The sequence below is a fragment of the Gymnoscopelus braueri genome (assembly GCF_963280865.1).
Source record: "Gymnoscopelus braueri genome assembly, chromosome: 7".
Taxonomy (NCBI): Eukaryota; Metazoa; Chordata; class Actinopteri; order Myctophiformes; family Myctophidae; genus Gymnoscopelus; species Gymnoscopelus braueri.
Window position 1 is genome coordinate 54,320,947 of NC_137608.1, and position 20,644 is coordinate 54,341,590.

At 40.8% G+C, this 20,644-nt stretch overlaps 1 protein-coding gene across 1 annotated transcript; it reads right to left on the minus strand.

The window, feature by feature from the left end:
* Positions 1-5,169: 5,169 nt before the first annotated feature.
* On the minus strand, positions 5,170-20,394 carry LOC308089156 (uncharacterized protein; the record flags this gene model as incomplete). Its single annotated transcript, XM_080433722.1, has 6 exons — positions 5,170-5,555; positions 6,826-6,948; positions 7,378-7,484; positions 8,674-8,782; positions 9,973-10,084; positions 20,311-20,394. 6 exons carry the CDS (start codon positions 20,392-20,394, stop codon positions 5,170-5,172), a joined length of 921 nt encoding a protein of 306 aa, XP_080289848.1.
* Between the last annotated feature and the right edge of the window lie 250 nt (positions 20,395-20,644).

Genomic DNA, 20,644 nt, shown 5'->3' on the forward strand with positions numbered 1-20,644 from the left:
TTTTTGCCCTTGTGTGAGGAGAGTGCCTTTGACATATGGTAGTTAATCGTATCTGTGCCTATATTGATCTTTCCATAGATATTTGAGATTTGACCAACTAATTCAGAAATTGTAGATACCCAGAAACAACTGGTATAGCAGCTACACGGCATTGAAAGTAAGACCTTTAGTACATTTCCGTCATTGCTACCTCTATTAAATGACCGACTGAAACTCTTGTCACAAATGTTAAATCCCAGTTGGTGGTCTAGGAAGGAGGGACTATAACATATACCCAAATGACAGAATTAAAATGGACAGATGTTTAAGTGAACGGAAAGTTTGTTTATTAAAAATAACTTGGGTTAACAAAATAAGGTAATGAGCCAACTAACAAAAACACAGGGAAAGGGACTGGTGGTGCCAAAACAGAAATAAAATAAAAATAGAAATACATTAAAGATCTAATCTAACAAGAGAGAAACAAAAATCTTCCTACACTAACTACAAAAAGAAATGACAACATGTGGCACTCACCTCTATCAAAGAGTACAATAACAAATAGTCACCTATGGGTGTAGATATGTAAAGGGTACCCCAGAGCTAATCTACCCTTCCCTGTAATATGTTTGGCTGATTCTACAAAACTGAAGTGGTTAGGACTGGCAGGAGGAACAGAGGAGGAGGAACAGAGAAAGATGGCTGCTATCACAGGTGCTTTATATATGGTGATGGCTGGAGATGATTGGTGGACCGATGAGTGGAGGACCAACCGGTGGTGAGAGGCGGAGCTGACTGAATTAAGGAGCTGAGTGAATGTTGAGTGAATGGGCTGGACCTGTGAATGAGTGACAGGCAGAGGGCAGAGAGCAGCAGGGAGAAAAACAACCACATACAAATGCCCCCCATAACAATACACATAACCATATTAACAATTAAAATGTTTTTCTCCTGTGTGGACAAACTGTTTCCTAATATAATCTGAGTCACTGAAACTCTTGACACAATGTTTACTGTGGAAAGGTCTTTTGTGAGGTCACAAAGGTGTGCCTGCAGGTTACTTAGAACATTGAAACTCTTGTCAGAATGTTCGCAATGAAATGTTTTTTACTCCAGTGTGGATACGCTGGTGTCTCTTCAGGTTATTTGACAGACTGAAACTCTTGTCACAATGTTTACAGTGGAAAGGTTTTTCTCCTGTGTGGACACGAAGTCAGGGAATTTGACTGATTGAAACTCTTGTTACAATGTTTACAATTAAATAGTGTTTCTCCAGTGTGGATACGCTGGTGTCTCTTCAGGTTATTGTTCAGACTGAAACTCTTGTCACAAAGTTTACAGTGGAAAGGTTTTTCTCCAGTGTGGATACGCTGGTGTCTCTTCAGGTCATTTAACTGTCTGAAACTCTTGTCACAATGTTTGCAATGGAAAGGTATTTCTCCAGTGTGGACATGAAGGTGTCTCTTCAGTAAAGATGGGTGTTGGAAACTCTTGTCACAATGTTTACAGGGGAAAGGTTTTTCTCCAGTGTGGAAATGCTGGTGTCTCCTCAGGGTAGATGACTGATTGAAACTCTTGTCACAAAGTTTACAGGGGAAAGGTTTTTCTCCTGTGTGGACACGAAGGTGTGTCTTCAGGTGATCTGACCGATTGAAACTCTTGTCACAAAGTTTACAGGGGAAAGGTTTTTCTCCAGTGTGGAAATGCTGGTGTCTCCTCAGGGTAGATGACTGATTGAAACTCTTGTCACAAAGTTTACAGGGGAAAGGTTTTTCTCCTGTGTGGACACGAAGGTGTGTCTTCAGGTGTTCTGACCGATTGAAACTCTTGTCACAAAGTTTACAGGGGAAAGGTTTTTCTCCTGTGTGGACACGAAGGTGTGTCTTCAGGTGTTCTGACCGATTGAAACTCTTGTCACAAAGTTTACAGGGGAAAGGTTTTTCTCCTGTGTGGACACGAAGGTGTCTCTTCAGGTGATCTGACTGATTGAAACTCTTGTCACAATGTTTACAGATGTGGCTTTTCTTTCCTGTGTAATTCAGGGTGTCTGTGTGAGTCTTTACTTCTTCTAGTGGAGTTAAAGTCCTGGTAAACTTCTGATAACTGTAGGATCTTGGTTCATCTGTCTCTCTATGCTTCTTGCTGGTGACTGAGTTTGTTATTTGCTCTAAGGCTGCTGAGGTGACCGGTCCATTCCTCCACATTTGGCAGTAGAGGTCGTTGTGGCTTTGTTCAATGTGTTTATGGAGGGCGACCTGAGATGTAAAGGTGTATGGACACTCAGAACAAGAGAGGACCTGACTCTGGGAGGACTGGGAACTCATTTCTGAGAGAGAGAGAGAGAGAGAGAGAGAGAGAGAGAGAGAGAGAGAGAGAGAGAGAGAGAGAGAGAGAGAAAGAGAAAGAGAGAGAGAGAATGGTGAGTACTTGTAAACACTCCATAATCTATGCAACAGATTAATTATAATGACATGATAACGATGGAGCAAACATTCACAATCAAATAATGATCTGTTCGACATCAAAATCAGAACACAGTGGTCCATTTGAAGGGAAGCATTTAACCCTAGCTTCTCTATAGTCTATACGCTAAAGCTTCGATCACACTGCAGGATAATCAGGGTGATTTTGAGTCAGGGCGGAGCGAATGGCGATTTTGTTCGATGTTTGATGGAGGTGTTTACTGGAGCAAAAGAGGAGAGTGTCATGCTTTTTTTAAATGTTAGTCTGAGGGAGGGCCAACACATTTTTATTTGAGTCCAGTCAGGCTTTGAGTCAAGCTCGTAATAAGATCATCTCATAATAGCTACTCACTTACTTTTCATGAATGATGTGTGCAATTTGCTGGTCCATTAATTAACTAATTCCCTGCCAATGACATATTTTGACGGCTGTTTTTAGTAAGCCCACACCGCAAATGACGTCTTTTGACGTCTCTAATAAAAATTGTTTTTCTTTTTTGTTTTTCACAAAGAACAAGGAGATAACGCGATCCAAAGATGTACTGCTCCATTCACTTCCCTGTTAAAATAAAAACGGAGAAAAAAATCCCTGTTTTCCTGAAACATACTATTTTCAACTGGGTATAACAAGCCAACGGGAATCGCGATGATATTTTTTTTCCCACAGAAGCACAGTGAACCCCTCCGTGATTAGCAACCATCAGGGGATCTATTATACTCGAGATAAATATTCTGTGTCTACTTGAAAAGGTAAGAGAATCGCAAAATAAACCCTGTACAGTTGTGGACTTTAGGACTTAACTGTCACCCGAGTTTCAAAGTTGGATACTGTTATTAACTGTTACATACTGTATCCCTATAAAGTAAACTTTATTAAACTGAAACTCGGGTGACAGTTTAGTCCTAAAGTCCACAACTGTGCAGGGTTTATTTTCAGTCAAGGTAACTGTGGGCGCTGGGCAGCCAAAGCACAACAATTGCCAAATACGTGTAAACCAGAATCCTCAGGCCATGCTTAATTGCATATGATAACCTTATGTGTTTTCTGTAGGCTGTACTGTTGTCACTGTGGGTTAATAATGAATTGGTTATTTCATTCAATAACCAGGTAATGAAATTCAATGAAATAACCGGTTGGCCAGAGTCCGAGCTGGTCAAAGCTGACAAAAGTTGTTTAAACACTGGTCACATAAAACCTCAATGATGCCTGTTTAACCGGGCCAACTAGGGGTAGGTTCCCAAATAAATTAAAATAATGTACCACTGGAGACAAAGAGGATCATCTAGGCATTAATTTGAACTAATTATGTTGTAGCTGGTGTTTGTACTTTTTTTTTTCAAGCACCAGTCTTGTCTGTTTAACAATGGTGCCAGGAAAAAATAATAAAATATTAATAAAATAAATGAATAAAATAGACTAATTGCACTGTCATTATATGAGCCAACCCTGAAGTTTGGTCTTTCTTTGTGTGGTAATAATACAATTACAATCTCTGTTTATCTCATTATCAACTCAGTTGGCTGGTTGAAGCAACAGGGACAACTTATTGACTCAGTCAGACTGTGTTTTTACAAGGAAATGCAGATCACACGCAAACAATGGCTTAGTTTGAGTGAATTGCCCAACAAAAATAAATAAATATATATGTATATATGTTCTATTATATGTTAAACTAATTGCGTTTCTGGATCGGAAGTTCCAACATGGTGGATTTGAAATCGCCAAAAAAGGGTCTTCAAATCGGGTCTGTAGAAATCAATGGGTAACGTCACTGTTCCCTTAGTCCAGATTATTTTTAGATTCTGCAATAACCTCAATATAGCACTCCCTCTCGTGTCTATTGCTAAGGTATACGGTAACACTATTAGTTAATAGTTAGTAGTTAATTTCTACAAGATCTAAGATCTACAAGCTCATAGCGCGGTGCCTAGGGCCGCGCTATGAGCTTTTAGATTTGCTTTTTTTTTTTTACATCGTGAAAATGTGTGATAATCTTTGAATTTTTTCAAACAAACATTTTTAACTAAAATCTTTGCTACAAATGTCTTCTACGGTTAAAAAAAGAAAGAACAAAACTTATGTTGCTATTATCAGTGGTTCCCAAACTTTTTCCATGTCAAGGACCATCCCAAAATTATATGTATTTGGCCGCGGACCCCCATCTCAAAATATTTTGTTCCAGGGACCCCCAGAAGCAAACATTTGAGTTAAAAGTGTATATCGTTGCTGAAAACCAGAAACCACCTAACTCCATTTTCCGCATTTTCAATTTTTTTTCCATAAATCAGTGCTATTAAACACCCTTTACGTCTATGTTGATAAAAAAAAATATTGAATCAATAAAAAGTATTAAAAAGTGCTTCTGACAAAACCAGCTAACTCCATTGGATCCTCAAACTTTCTGCTAAACCAGCTAAGTCCACCAATGGGGAGTGGAGTTAGATGGTTTTGCTAACTCCAGGCTCCACCCCCTTTTCACCTCTAACCTCATTGTGAGCTTGGAGGTCCATTTAGCTGTTCTTATCAATGATGAACAAAACCTCCTAACTCCACTTTTTGTTTTGTTTTTTGTCATTTCCTAAAAAAGGAACATTTTGGAGTTAGCTGGTTTCTACCCGACAGCAGATATAAATGTATCCAAAGATTTGCACACATTTTCACGATTGTTTTAAAAAAAATAGCCAAAGAAATCTAAAATGACACAGATGTGCTCCCGGATTGAAAGGGTTAATTACCATTGCTGTTGGCTTGTGACGTCTGTGTCTTTGAAGTGACATCTTCGTTGAGTTTTCTGCCTTTCTTCTGCTCCTTTCTCTTCTTTTTTGAGCGGGACTTCGAGCGGGAGTACGACCAATCGGAGTCGTTGCCACTGTGGTCTTTTGGTTCCCACGGCGTGTCAGAATGACTAACATTGTCCTCCACATCACTGCTGCATTGCTGCAGGGCTGCTGGTGGATGGAGAGCCCGGTGAACCATGTTCAGAGGGAGTCTGTGAAGGACCACCACCGCAGGATTCATATGAGCCAGAAGAGATGTGGAAGAAGGTTCATCTGGGAGTGTGTGTGGATCCTGAGCCCTTCTGGTCTGTGGGTGTTGTTGTGCCTTGTTAGATGCTACAAGAGATGAAGATATACCACCTAAGAATAGAAAAGGGTGATAATAGGTTTGTTAATTACTTTATATCACTTGGTTTATGTTACCGAAATAAATTATGACCGTTGGTCATTTTCATTTTATTTTATTGACGTGTTTTTGTAAACCCTACATTCTATCATTGTTTTGTAGCTTAGCTTCTGATTCATACTAGTGCAGCTGTTGGAAAAATATAAAAAAAAACAAGATCGATCACCTCACTTCTTGAACTAAGGCCCCATTTAGACTGCATTCAAATCCGATTAATTTCTCAAATCCAATCTTTTGGCCCGACTGTACCAGATCAGATCTGTCACAGATCTGTGTGTTCAGACTGATTTAAATGAATGTTGTTTTGCTACAAAATGCTCAACTGAGGGATTTCTGTCCTTTATGACTCATCAAGTGTTTCTTCAGATTACCATTTCTTGTCAACCAACTGATTCAGGTCGTTTTCATTAGAGCTTTTGATGCAAACTTTAAAACTAAAATATTTGTCCCCTGTATGTATTAACAGAACATTCACTATTTAAGGTTTAGTTTAGCCACAATCTGTACAATTACATTTAGTTTGTTTTGATGGTTTCATGTCAAGGGACAGCTTGTTGCTCAATGATAATATTTGTCCTTCCACATATAGGGCCCTATTTTCCCCGGTGCCTTACCCATTATCCCTAAACTTCTTTGCCATTTTTGACTATTTTTAAAAACATTTTCAAGTAGTTCAACTAGCCGATCTACATCGACACGTTGTGAGCTTGTAGATTGGCTATTTGAACTTTTTTTTAATATATTTTTTAATAGTAACAAATAGCAAAGAAGTTTAGGGATAATGGGTAAGGCACCGGCAAAAATAGGGCTTTTAGTGTCTTGTGTTGATTTCAGTGTTTAAAGCTGACTGACCTCCACTGGTCTCCTCCCACTCATCACTGTCTTCAGTGACTTCAGAGTCAGATTCAACTTCAACTCTCACTGCAGAACAGTGTGAAGAGACGTCTTCTTCATCATCTTCATGTATCACTGCTAGTAATGTCATCATTGATCCATCAGGTGCCTCTGGTCTTTGAAGTAACTCCTCCTGTTCCTCTTTAATGTGTGGAGGTTCTGTTTCCTCCTTGACCAGACTGAGGCTCCTCTCCTCCTGTTCCTCTTTAATGTGTGAAGGCTCTGGTTCCTCCTTCACCAGACTGAGACTCCTCTCCTCCTGTTCCTCTTTAATGTGTGGAGGCTCTGGTTCCTCCTTGACCAGACTGAGGCTCCTCTCCTCCTGTTCCTCTTTAATGTGTGGAGGCTCTGGTTCCTCCTTCACCAGACTGGGGCCGCTCTCCTGTTCAGGGGAAACCTCTGCTTTACACACATCCATGTGCAGGGTGTCTAGGACCAGAAAAATAACATGATCATGACCATTATTTTTTTCCATGTTCCATGTACAAAATTAGGTTATCATTACTTACATTTGCCAAACAGTTACTAACTTGGAATTATTGCGGTGTTTCTGAAATTCTGATAAATTAGGCTTCATCCAAAGTGGGATAATCACAGTTCATGCCATTAATTCATTAATGACAATCAATTGCCATCTAAAATGTGATACAATCTGTAGTAGTCAAGAGGACAAGCCAGTTTGGTGTGTCCAGGCTTTGGAGAGATAGTTTGGGCGCACAAAACTGACGTGCAACTAAGTATAAATCAGGCTTTAGAAAATCCCAATCAGATTTGGCACATACTTGTAATTATGAAAAGTAGAGACTATGAATTGGTTGTTGTGAAACTTGTTGAAGCAGTGATATTGAGTGTTTATACCGTTCATCTTCCATGTGAAGGCATCTGGAAGTTTCTGTTCATCCATCTCCAGCACTTCTGTTCGGGAGGGATTCTCACGGTTCATTGCAGGGTCATGATCATCAAAGCTGAGGTAGAAATGAGGTAGAAATGGAACAGTCACACCTAAAATTACTTTAGACACTTAAAACCTACATACTTAGTTGACTGGGATCCTGCAGGGTTCTATACTAGGTATTCTAGAACAGTAATAGAGTACAGAAGTCCTGACGTCACTCGTTCATCCCCTGGGTTGCGGAAGTTATTTCTCTATGGAGAATAACATTGTGTCATCATAGAATCGTCTCATATAAGAATTGTGGTCCAAAAATAAACAAACTGTCTCTGTGATATTGTCAGGGAGGTGGTTCTGTATCGTTTATGATAGTCAGTCACTCATATTTGATACAGACTGTTTCTGGGGGAAATGTAACTAATTCGGCGGAAGTAACATTAACGTTTTCTCACCGTCAGTTGATGCTTCATATCCATAAGAGTCATTTTGCCGGGATCATTTGTTTATGTTTGGAACACCGTTCTTATTTGATGCGATATTAACCCTTTAAGACCGGGGACGCATCTGTGTCATTTTAAGATTTCTTTGGCTATTCAAAAACAGCAGATATACAAGCTCATAGCGCGGCACCGAGTGTCGCGCTATGAGCTTGTAGATCTGCTATTTTGTGGAAAAAATCGTGAAAATGTGTGCAAATCTTTGAATATATATATACATTTTTAACTCAGATCTTTGCTTCTGGGGGTCCCTGGAACAAAATATTTTGAGATGGGGGTCCACGGCCAAATACATATCATTTATGTTTTATAGCAACATAAGTTTTTTTTTAAAACTGTTAGGATTTAGAAGACATTTGTAGAATCCCCCCCAAAGCAAAGATTTGAGTTAAAAATGTTGTCTTAAAGAAAAATATATTCAAAGATTTGCACACATTTTCACGATAAAAAAAAAAAGATGGTTATTAACATTGAGACCTGTTGCTACCTATACGTTGTTATACCTTTCAATCCGGATGCCACCTCTGTGTCTCATTACTTGTTGCTATAATATAGTAACATAATTTTTTATTTTTTATTTTTAGTAAGAATTTGAACGTTTTCAGAAAACTATGGTTAGGTTTTAGAAGGCGTTTTTAGAATTGGCCTCAGGTCTAAATGGGTTAAGAAAAAAGATATTCAAAGATTTGCACACATTTTCACGATAAAAAAAATAAATAGCCAAAGACATCTCTGATGGAAAACTACAGAGAAGGTAGATCTTACCTGAGGTTCGCTGGAGGTTCTGTTCTGATGGAAAAGGATTTGTATTTCTCATCATTGCCCTCAAAGATCTCTTCACATTCTGATGCCTTCAGCAGAATAACTCTAGGGCCTGTAGATTGGCAATTGTAGGTTCATATTTAATGTCCATTTGTGTTTCCATTTTAACGACAGTACAAGTTCTACTTTGTTGTTATAGTGACTATGAATCTTTCCATTTCCTGGAGTGTTCACATGAGTGGTGACAAAGCAACAGGCTGCAACTCATCTTCAATCCAATCCACTTTATTTATAGAGCTCATTTAAAACAACATGTTGAACCAAAGTGCTGTAACACTCAGTACCAAAATACTAAAATAAACAAGAGCAAAACAAAAAAAACACACAATAAACGGGACAACATTTGACACAAAGCCTGGAGGAAAACAGCAGCTTCTCAATCTGAATGTTCAAACGCCAAGTGCTTTTCAAACGTGATTTAAACACAGGCAGGGTTTGAGACGCTCTAACATGGGGTGGAAGCTCGTTCCACAGTGTGGGCGCTATGAAGGAAAATGATCTATTAATGGAAGCCAGCGACATGAAGCCACACTCAACAACAGCCACAATGTTTCAGCGCTCCAATGAATCATATATTTTTGTTTCAACATTTTCACTCCTTCTCTCTCTCCACACAATTCCTGCTCCACGTGAATGGAAGAATAACCCTTAAATGTTCACTATCTGCTCAGTTCAAAGCTTGTTGGATGCCTGACTTTGAGGACATTAGCAAATAAGGACACCATTTTGGGTTTTATTGGGGGTTTTCGAGCCTAAAAGTATGGTAATTGTTTGGGCTGGGCCGAGCTTCGGGTCGGCCCAGTAGGGCCCAGTTAGGGTTGGGCCTTCATTTTCAAGCCCGTTGAGAACTCTAATACCATTCTCTGTATAATATTAGTTAAAGCTGAAATCCATAAGTTTAATGTCCTACCAAGGATTCAAAACCGGGTCTTTAGGGCTCTGCTAACAGGGAAATACTGCTCGACCAGGCGAGATATTGATCTTGTGACAATGACATTCGCCTCGCAGCGGTCTTGCTTTGTCAAGACTGACCAGTCATGTTATTTAGTAGATTATGAAATCTAAATCATATACATTTTTTTCTAATCCAGTGGTTTTCAACTTTTTCATGCCAAGGACCCCTAAATTGATATACATTTGGCCGTGGACCCCCATTTACTCACTCAAGGACCACTGGTGGTCCCCGGACCACCGATTGAAAACCACTGATCTAATGAAAACAAAGCTCCAGACATAACTCACTTTGTGATGAAGCAACAATCTTCTTCCTCTCCTGCACTGAGGCCAGCCTCCTCCATAAGAGCGGGTAGTGTTTGTACAGAGACCCTCTGGACAGACACAGGTAGTTTCCCACCTGGAGGACACAGGGACAAACTTAATGTCACTACAGAGACCCTCTGGACAGACACAGGTAGTTTCCCACCTGGAGGACACAGGGACAAACTTAATGTCACTACAGAGACCCTCTGGACAGACACAGGTAGTTTCCCACCTGGAGGACACAGGGACAAACTTAATGTCACTACAGAGACCCTCTGGACAGACACAGGTAGTTTCCCACCTGGAGGACACAGGGACAAACTTAATGTCACTACAGAGACCCTCTGGACAGACACAGGTAGTTTCCCACCTGGAGGACACAGGGACAAACTTAATGGTTCTATGACATTCATTTTCACTTTTTAATTTTTTTATGTTTTTTGGGGGGGTTTATGACCTCAATTATACCCCAAAAACCTGAACTTTGAACTGTTACGGCCCTATGTGACCTCATATTGTGTTTTTAACCCTCTGAGTGATTGCAGTGCCCTATTTGGTAATGGAGGGTGGAGTGGAGATTGGAGGAGTGGCTTGGTGTCTGGAGACACACCTGGGCCTCATTCTTCAATCAGCCCAGCCAGCATAAAGGCCTGGGAGAGGCTCCTCAACATCCCGTTTTGCCATCCGTCACCATGTGCTGCTGAACCCTTTTCTGTTAGTTAGCTGTGTTTACTTTACTACTGTAGGTCTGTTGGCTGTGTGCCTAACCTTCTCATGCTTAGTGCGTAAAGGTTACTTTATTTACTGAGTGTTTAAAGTAGAGACCATTGTAATCAGCAAATCTTAGACAGGAAATTATATTCCAAACCTTTCCCCGAAGTGCTTTTGAACTGGGAAGCTGGTAGGGGTGTGCCGCCATTCATTTTGCTCCCCCTTTTGTCCCTGTTTTTCTTAGGTAGGGAGTTTAGATTGTACTTTTTATTTTGGAGTAGATTAGGTTTTATTTTCAGGTAGGGTGTATTTTGGCTTTGGCCACCCTGAAGCTGTGTGCTTTCCCTGTTTATTCATCCCTTGTACATTTAAGTTTAATCCTAATAATAAATTGTACACTTTTTTTGTTGACCCTGGTTTGGTTTGAAATGGGTTACTCCTTTATAACCTCTAGACCCTTATAAGGCCGTAACATGAACATTCAGTGGATTTTCTGTGGTCTGGGGTTTTCTGAATTATTAGGCTGAAAAGTAATCTTTGGATAGTAAAGTCACAGGCCATTAATCCCGCCCACTCTCCTCCTCGCCCCTCCCCTCCCCTATCCTTTCCTTTTGGGGGGGGGGGGGGGATTAGAGGTGATGATTGACAGGCAAAATCCCTCAACAGCGACACCCGCAGGCAAAGATTTATTTTTTCATTGCAGTTGAAAAGGCTTTAGAAATGTGAGAGAAAAACACCTGCAATGGCTCACTAGAGTGGAATGTTCAGTTTAAACTTTTTATACACGTTTGAAGGACCATGACAAAGAGTTTTAATGTGTTGTAAAACTGAATGTCATGAAACCTTTAATGTCACTGTCAGGTGGAAACCATGTACTGAACGTCCACAACTGTTACTTTTCAGGGAACTGGAACAGTTTCCATTGATTCAATATTCATAAAACCCACAGAAAGAATATCACTTTCACATGTCTTCATAAATGTAAAAAAAAAAGTACTTCTAGATCTACAAGCTCACAACGCATCACATCACAGTGCATTCTGAGCTTGTAGATCTGCTACTTTTGTTGTAAGACATTATTGGACAACAAATGAAAGGTAGGGTACGTGATATTCTTTTTTTGTTTTTTTGTTAAAAAGGTTAAAGTACTATATTGTGATAGTAATCATTGCTACAGAGTGTTATTTCAGTCACATGTGTCTCTCCAGCTCCAAGAGAATATAGTGCATTTTCAGGTAGGTGACGACATTTAAGCCAATCAGGAGAGAGCACTGAAAATGCATTTTCTGTTCAATAAAGAGCTGGAGAGACATGGAGACATCTGTTACTGAACAAACACTCTATAGTAATGAGTACTATCACAATATAGAGATATTTAACACTGTTACTAAACACACACTATAGTAATGATTACTATCACAATATAGAGCTATTTAACACTGTTACTGAACAAACACTATAGCAATGAGTACTATCCAGAGGTTGACACTAAGGTCTCAGAGGCACTTGCCCGTCGGGCAAGTGCAGGTCATGTTCTACTTACCCACAGGTCTTGCCCACTTGCCCGAAAAGTAAATCGTTCTTTATAAAATGATGGTAAAATTAGAATTACAGTTCAATTCAACACATGTCTTACTTTCTACTTGTGAATTATGGGGCTATTTATGCCAAATATCTAAATAGCTTTGAATATGACAATGGGTTAACACTTGTTATTTTATATTTTTTAAGTGTAGCAACAGTGAAAACGGCATATTAGAGGCCAAAAGTGCCCTTATTTTACATTCCACAGACCATTTTGAAGTCCATACAAATAAACATAGACAATGTTTTGATGGATAAATGCAAATGATGAAATCATATATTGTCGTTGTCGGGCAGAAACCTTGTATTTCCATATTTCAATGGTTTTGTAATATGGAAAAATATGTTTGTTCATAAATGCCCTACTTCTTTATTCAAGAGTGTCGCACTATAAGAGTAAAATAGCAGATCTACAAGCTCCCAACGTGTCGAGATACAATGCATTGTCAGCTATTTTCACAATTTAAATTCTTGTTCTTTTTTTTAAGGACATACAAGGTTTCCACCCGACAGCAACGTTATATAGCCTATATATGGTTCTGTATCAGTATATCAGTCAGTTTTAGCAGATTTAATTCCAATTGGCTGCCTATGAATTTCACAGGCCTGGGTAGACAACCTGGCCTGGCGGGGATCTGCGCACCAAGCACAGCAGCACAGCGGGTGCACACAATTAACTTAACGAGGGAGCTTGCGACAAGTTTTGCGCACCAAAAACTGCTCTAACAATGTCAAACTGTCATGATTCTAGCTGCTGAAAACGTCCTCTTTGGATTATTGTTTAAAAAAGAACATGACTGTTTTTAAAGGATTACATTTATTTCTTGTCCGTCAGAGCGGTGAGGTCACAGCTTCTTTCTTATTTGAATGATAGCATAAACTTTTAAGTTGTTTCCAGTAATTCATTTCTATTGCTGGCTGGATCTCTCATAAGTTTGGGATTTTACTGTATTTCGTCACTTTTTTTAATCTATAGGCCTATGCGGCTGTGGATAAAACGTCGGGTTGTTCAGCCTACCGTCTGATCTGCACAGATACGCTGGCATTGACAATCCATGAGATGGCTGCTAAGCAGTTCACTTGTGTTATACCTCGGTTAGTTCTTCTAGTAGAATGGCAGTAGGCCTACCAACGTTCGAAAAGACAAGTGTAGGGGAAATTAATGATGATAAAAAAGCATCGGGCCACATCAGTGAAATAATGGCCGATGTATCGGTTGGGCTCCCTCTACTCATAAGAGCCACTGCACGTAAAGTGTGTGTGTGCGTGGGAGGGAAGGGGGGGGGCAGAGTGCTCTGGCCACGTTCATGTGTTTAGACAGATATCTCATGTTGTGTTTATAGTGAACTAAAGATGGTTGCGTCCCCACTGCCACTCAAACGTGCACTTGCCCGGTAGGGCAGGCTGAAAGCTAACTCCACCTGCCCGCAAGTTTTATTTACCTGCCCCGGGCAGTCGGGCAGGCGTTAGTGTCAACCCCTGCTATCACAATATAGAGCTATTTAACACTGTTACTGAACAAACACTATAGCAATGATTACTATCACAATGTAGAGCTATTTAACACTGTTACTAAACACACACTATAGTAATGAGTACTATCACAATATAGAGCTATTTAACACTTATTTTAACCAAAGTAAATCACTTACCCTACCTTTAATTTACAAAAAAAGAAACATAAAAAGTTTAAATATGAAGATATGAGGTTTCTCCTCGACGGCAATGTTATGGCTTTGCCGTGTGCTGTAAACTTCACAATGCATTATGCAGCAAAGCCATATAACGCTGCAGCACAACACACTTGATAATCACAATGCAGGATGACCTGATAGCAGAGTGGCTAGCGTATTGGTTCTCAACGTGGGGTCCGGGGACCCCCAGGGGTCCTTGAGGGAGTTCCAGGGGTTTCCCAGCTAAATGATGGATAGTTACAGGGGCGTCACTTGGGTATGGCAAGGTAAGGCAGGTGCCATTAAAAAAAAACAAGCCAAGGATAGGTGTCCCTTATTTTAATATCTGGGAGTTGGCAACCCTAACCTTGCCATACCTTAGCATTTGCTGAACTGACGCCACTGGATAGTTAGGAACCAAATGGACCCTTATGGGACTGTAACTCTGAGTGTACAAATGGAACCAAATGGACCCTTATGGGACTGTAACTCTGAGAGTGTACAAATGGAACCAAATGGACCCTTATGGGACTGTAACTCTGAGTGTACAAATGGAACCAAATGGACCCTTATGGGACTGTAACTCTGAGAGTGTACAAATGGAACCAAATGGTTCCATTTGTACACTCTCAGAGTTAAATTAAGATTGATTTTACAATATAAATTGGGGTCCCACAGATAGGAATGCCATTAAATGGGGGTCCGTAGCCTAAATGGGTCACCAGAGATTTCGACCCAGGACAACTCACCCAACCGCGAATTCGAGTCAGTTCGACCCAAATTTACCGGGTCGAATTATCTTTATTATTATCGAATTATTAACCCCTAGAGGGTAGTAGAGTACAAGGTGACGGTGGTGAGGTCCTGGAGGTACAAGGTGCGTGCATTCAGACCCAGTTCTTCATCTCATAAGCTAGCTGTCCTGACTTAAATCTTACTCTGCATGTACTTCATCACTTTAACTGACACAACAAACTTTATATACAGGGGGCTGGCGGGCTATGTTAGTGCAGTGAGTGGCAGTTGGGGCAAACCATAGCGGGGCAAACGCAGTCCCCACAACATCATTTAAGATTCTGTGCCTACAGTGTCGGCCCTACGGGGGGGCATTGGGGGGCAATGCCCACCCAGATTAGACTTTGTGCCCCCCCAGTTCAGATTGGCCATTTTTTTTTTTTTTTTTTTTTTTTTTTCATTTTTTTAATTTTTTATAGACATATTGTTTTCGGGTGTTAGATATATATGTTATTTGTATATTCTTTGTGATTATTATAAATATTTACATTTTCAAATAATTAATAAAAGGTACACCACTGTTTTGAGTGTTGACCACCTTCATGATCACACCTCCGTGCGAGCGGTTCCTGTGCGACGTCACGTCATTACCTCTGCGTCTGTTGTTGTTGTGCTTGTCATGCACATGATGCACGTGAATTCAAATCTGAGACTGAGAGAGAAGAAAAAACTAAAAAAGACCACCAGTAATGGACATAAGAAAGTGGCTCAAAAGGCCGCAATCTAAATCAGACCCACCACCATCTGAATGTCCCATAATTCAGATTGAGGAAGATGAAGAAGATAGTGAAACAGAAACTACTAGTATGCCGGTTACAGCGGGGAGTTCTGACACACCGCCGCCGGCCCCCCCCGCTGCAACTCCCACAGCCAGGCAAGCCTCAGAGTCAGCCAGCTGCAGCAGCTCCTCACAGCAGGCCCCCCCACCATTTACAACTTCTTCTCCACCAGATGATCTTGGTTCTGAGGCACCAAATCAGGTGAAACGTGATAAATATCCGAGCATCATTTTTTGTGGAAAGAAACGCTCCTTTGTGAGTTCGTGGTTTAATGGGAGGGACTGGATGGAATACAGCGTGGAAGCAGATGCAGCTTTCTGTTTCCCTTGCAGGAAATTTCGTTCAGCATGTAGTGGTAATGTTGATACAACTTTCACCTTGAAGGGATATCGCAATTGGAAGCATGCAATCGAATCAAATAAAGGCTTAAATAAACATGCTCTCTCTAAAGAGCATTTGTTGTGTGCCAAGACCTGGAGAGAGCGAGAAAGACGCACACAGACTGACACTGAAATTTCAACCCTGGTTAATACTGAACAGTTGGATAGAAATCGATACTACATGTCCTCCCTCATAGACATAGTTGAATTTCTAGCATCAAATCAGTTGTCATTACGAGGAAAACTAGATGCGTTCAGTGCAATGTCAGAAGGGGGCAGTGGACTGTTCCTTTCCCTTTTTGAATACACGCTAAAAAAAGACACCAAGCTGGCCAACATAGTGAAGCTTATTCCACGCAATGCAACTTATACCAGTCATACCATTCAAAATCAAATGATAGAAGCAATGAGCAGCGTGGTAACAGAAGCCATTGTAAAGGACATAGGCACGCATTGGTTCACAATTAAAGTCGATGGGACTCGCGACCCCACGGGGTGTGAGAACGTTTCCATAGTGGTACGTTTTATATCAGAGGACACTATGGAAGTGACAGAGCGCCTAGTTACTATGGCAACCACCCAAAAAGGCGACGCAGCAACACTCACTGACACAATATTACAAGAACTCGCAACAGTTGGGCTCAGCTCTGATAAAATATTGAGTCAGTGTTATGATGGCGCTTCCGTCATGTCAGGGAAGCATGGAGGGGTCCAAAAACTACTACAGAATAAACTTGGCAGAGACATTCCCTACGTCCATTGTTTCAATCACCAACTCCACCTTGTGGTAGTCCATGCACTGTCAGTAGAGAAGGCAATTGGCGACTTCTTTGATGTCTGTGGCATGCTGTTTAATTTCTTCAGAAAGCCCACTGTTGCCATTCACTACAAAGGTGATACCCTGAAGCGTCTTCTGGACCAGCGCTGGACAGGCCACTTGGCTACTGTCTCAGTGATCATTAAAAACATGGAGGATATCTGTGCAGTGCTGTCGGAGGTAAACAGCACCCGCGCCTACGGTTCAGAAGTTAGAGTGGAGGCAGTTGGACTTCTGCAGCATGTGCAAGAACCAAACTTTGTGTTTATTGGGCATGCAGTGCACAAGCTATTAATGCTGCTGGACGCACCAAACAAACAGCTACAAGCTCAGAGAATGGACCTCCTTACTGGAGTAAAAGTTGTGCGCAGCGCAACACGTTGTGTTCGTGAGCAGAGATGTGACACTGCATTTTCTGAGTTATGGAATAAAGCCACCAACAACAAAACACCACCACCAGAAAAAAGGAGACGTACCATGAACAAGAACCTTGCACAGTACGTTGTTGAGGAAAGTGTGGGACAAGGACAAAACGACATCAACACAGAGACAGAGATGAAAAGACTCTACTACAGTGCAATTGATGCCGTTCTGGGAGAGATAGAGGCTCGCTTTAGCGAACGTGATGGGAAACTGATTACTGCATTGACAGCTCTGGACCCCGAGGGTGACAGTTTCCTTGATGCCACAAAAGTTAAACCTATCCTGGATTTGGTAGGAGTTGAAATAGTACAAACACAGTACACTGTTGCACGTGATTACCTCCTGTCAGAAAAGGCACCAGAAGATAATTGGACCATTCAGAAAGTACTGTCAAAATACTACAAAACTCTTGAATCTATGCCCACTGTATTACTAGCACTCCGACTGGCCCTGGTGTTTGGTGCATCAACTGCAACCTGTGAGAATTCTTTCTCAACTCTGAAGAGTGTCTTTACCGACCGTAGACGCACCATGCTGCATACAAGGAAGGCAAGACTTGTACAGTTGGCTTTTGAAAAGGACTTAACAAAGAAATGCAGAACTGAATGGAAGGATGCTGTTCTGAGGAAGTTCCACGCAGGTCACAATCGCCGCCTTCAGCTCTTCTAATGGTGAGTGAAATAAATAAATAAAACATAGATGTAGGTCTCTTATATTTTAGTTGATAATTATGCACTATGCATTAGCCTAATTTGTTTGTTGCTCTCTGTCAGGGTTGGACTGTCCCGTTAAAGTTGGCTGCTGAGTTGTGAGAGGACCTGTCCATGGTCCTGGAATCGATAATGCCGCTGCTGCGCTGCGGTGAAGTTGACTTTTTTTTTTTCTCCCTTTCCTCCCACCGTGGAGATGATTACGACATAAGACTCTGTTATGATGAGTGATAAGATACTAGGCCTATAAATTATTGCTCAACGTGTTTGTGTTGTTGGTGCATAGCCTTTCCCCCCCTTTTCCTCCCGCCGTGGAGATGGTGTCATTATATGATTAAATGCTCAACATAATTAATTGTATTTGTTGTTGGTGCGATGCGATCGTGCACAGTGTGTTACTTTTTTCTGTATAGTTTTTGTTTTGTCAAATGGACTACAGTTACACTACTTGACTAAAGTTAACCTAGCTAGTGTGTTATGTGCATACAGTATGTGATGTGAAAAGCCCGCCTGTTATGTGCGCAGCAGCGCAGTATATGCTGCCTTTTTTTTCTCCCGCCGTGGAGTCTGTGGAGATGCGATGCCGACATTACATTAAAGACATTATAATGCTATAATTGTATTTGTTGTTGGTGCTTGCTATATATAGGGGCAAGGTAAATGAACCGAATTAACCGAAATAGAGTTACAAAACACCCCAAAATAGTACAATATCCATCCAATAACCGCAAAAAAAATGCGCGCGTGCGTTAGTGACAGACAGGTGCCCCCCTTAGAATAATTAATGCCCCCCTGCTGATTACTGTCTGCAGCCGGCACTGTATCGGTACATAACTCGGACGGCACTTAGTCGACTAGGAGACCATCGGCCGGTCGTCGCGGGCACTCGCGCCTGGAGGCGCTCGGGCGCGACTCCTTGGCCTCAAGGTCTCCTGAGTCGGCGTGCCTCCGTCATGGTCCAAAACTATACTTTATCGGAGAAAAAAAATTGTTGTTTGAAAAAGTAATGTCCCGAGCGGAGTCAAACCCAGACTCCCAGTGATAGTGGATGGGGACAAATAATAATTGTTTGGTAAATCAATGTACATATTATTATTCTCTCTCTCTCTGGTGACCGCCTAAATGCATGTCAAACTGGAGGTCCTTGAAATTAAAATGGTTGAGAATCACTGCTAGAGCCGTAAATATCTTCTCTTATGGGGGTCGCCAAGGAGGGACCATATACCACCATATACCACATGGACTCTAATGCCTGGGAAAAAAATATACTATACTTGTAGATCAGCTATTTTCCACAACAGTATAAAATAGGGCTGAAGTTAATCAGATTTAGTCGAGTACATGGAAAATAATCACTAATTAAGACCATCGATAGTTGCAGCGCCTAGCCTTGGATCAAGGCGGATATCGATCATATATAAGTCTTGTATCAAGGCTACAGCTAATTAACATAGTTGATAACATTCAATATCTTAATTTTTTTTTTAGAGTCACGGACCAGTAACATGAAATAGATAAATAGTTCCATTTCATTGCTGTTGTTCCATGTCATTACTGTTGTTACATTTCATTACTATTGTTACATTTCATTACTGTTGTTACATTTCATTACTGTTGTTACATGTCATTACTGTTGTTACATTTCATTACTATTGTTACATTTCATTACTGTTGTTATTTTTGTGTTTTGTTAGCTGGACTATTTGTGTATCAAACTTTGAATGATTGTCTCATTGCTAATATTAGCAGTTTAGCATCTGGAAGTACTGCTACAGTAAATCATACACACATAGCTACTAGAAACCTATAGCCTTAGATAAAGACTCGTAGATGTATTTGTATCGATTTTGACTTTTATTTTTTTTAATCTCTACGAGAGTCTTAGCTCCATCCCCCCCAGACTGCCCTGGAATGTCAGCTCCAAAGCCCTTATTTCTCCAAACATGTAGAAATGCAAAATAAAAGGTGCTTTACCCGCTTACCCCAAATGTTAACTAGGTGTCCGAAGTATTTGTGTAATGTATTAGTCCATATGTGTCAATAAACATGTGTTTTAATCCCGTCTGTGGCCGAACGCCATTTTGTCCCTCTCGTTTACTTCCTGTTTACATTGAGTGTAATTCGGGCTTTCACCGGATGCACCCCGTCACCACCGCCACAGAATCGGCCACAGACGGGATTAAAACACTTCTTTATTGAATAATATGGACTAATACATTACACAAACACTCCGTACACCTAGTTAACATTTGGGACAAGCGGGTAAACACCTTATATATTGCATTTGTACATGTTTTGGAGAAATGTGGGCTTTAGAGCTGACATTTCAGGGCAATCTGGGGGGGATGGAGCTAGGACTCTCGTTGAGTTAAAATAAAAGTCCAAATCGATCAAATCTACGAGAGTCTTGATCTAAGGCTCTATAAAGCAGTTCATTATTTACATTACCTCTGATCCCACCATGAAAAACTCTCCATCTGGTTCCAACTGGAATGTAACAGGCTTCTGCTCTGTTGTGTAGTTTAATGACATTATTGTAGTTCTGTTGTTGTTGTCACGTGGTTGCTCTGTGCGGCAGACAGGAAGTGGATTCTTCTTCTTTTACTTTCATGCCGGGTGGCAACCATTGCTTTTGGCTGCATACCGCCACCTACTCCATCCCATATTTATGCTACAAAAAAAAGCAATAAGAATAGTTAATATGTCTGATTATTATGCACCAACCAACCCACTATTCATCGAAAACCGCACACTGAAATTAGAAGATATTGTCAAACTTAAC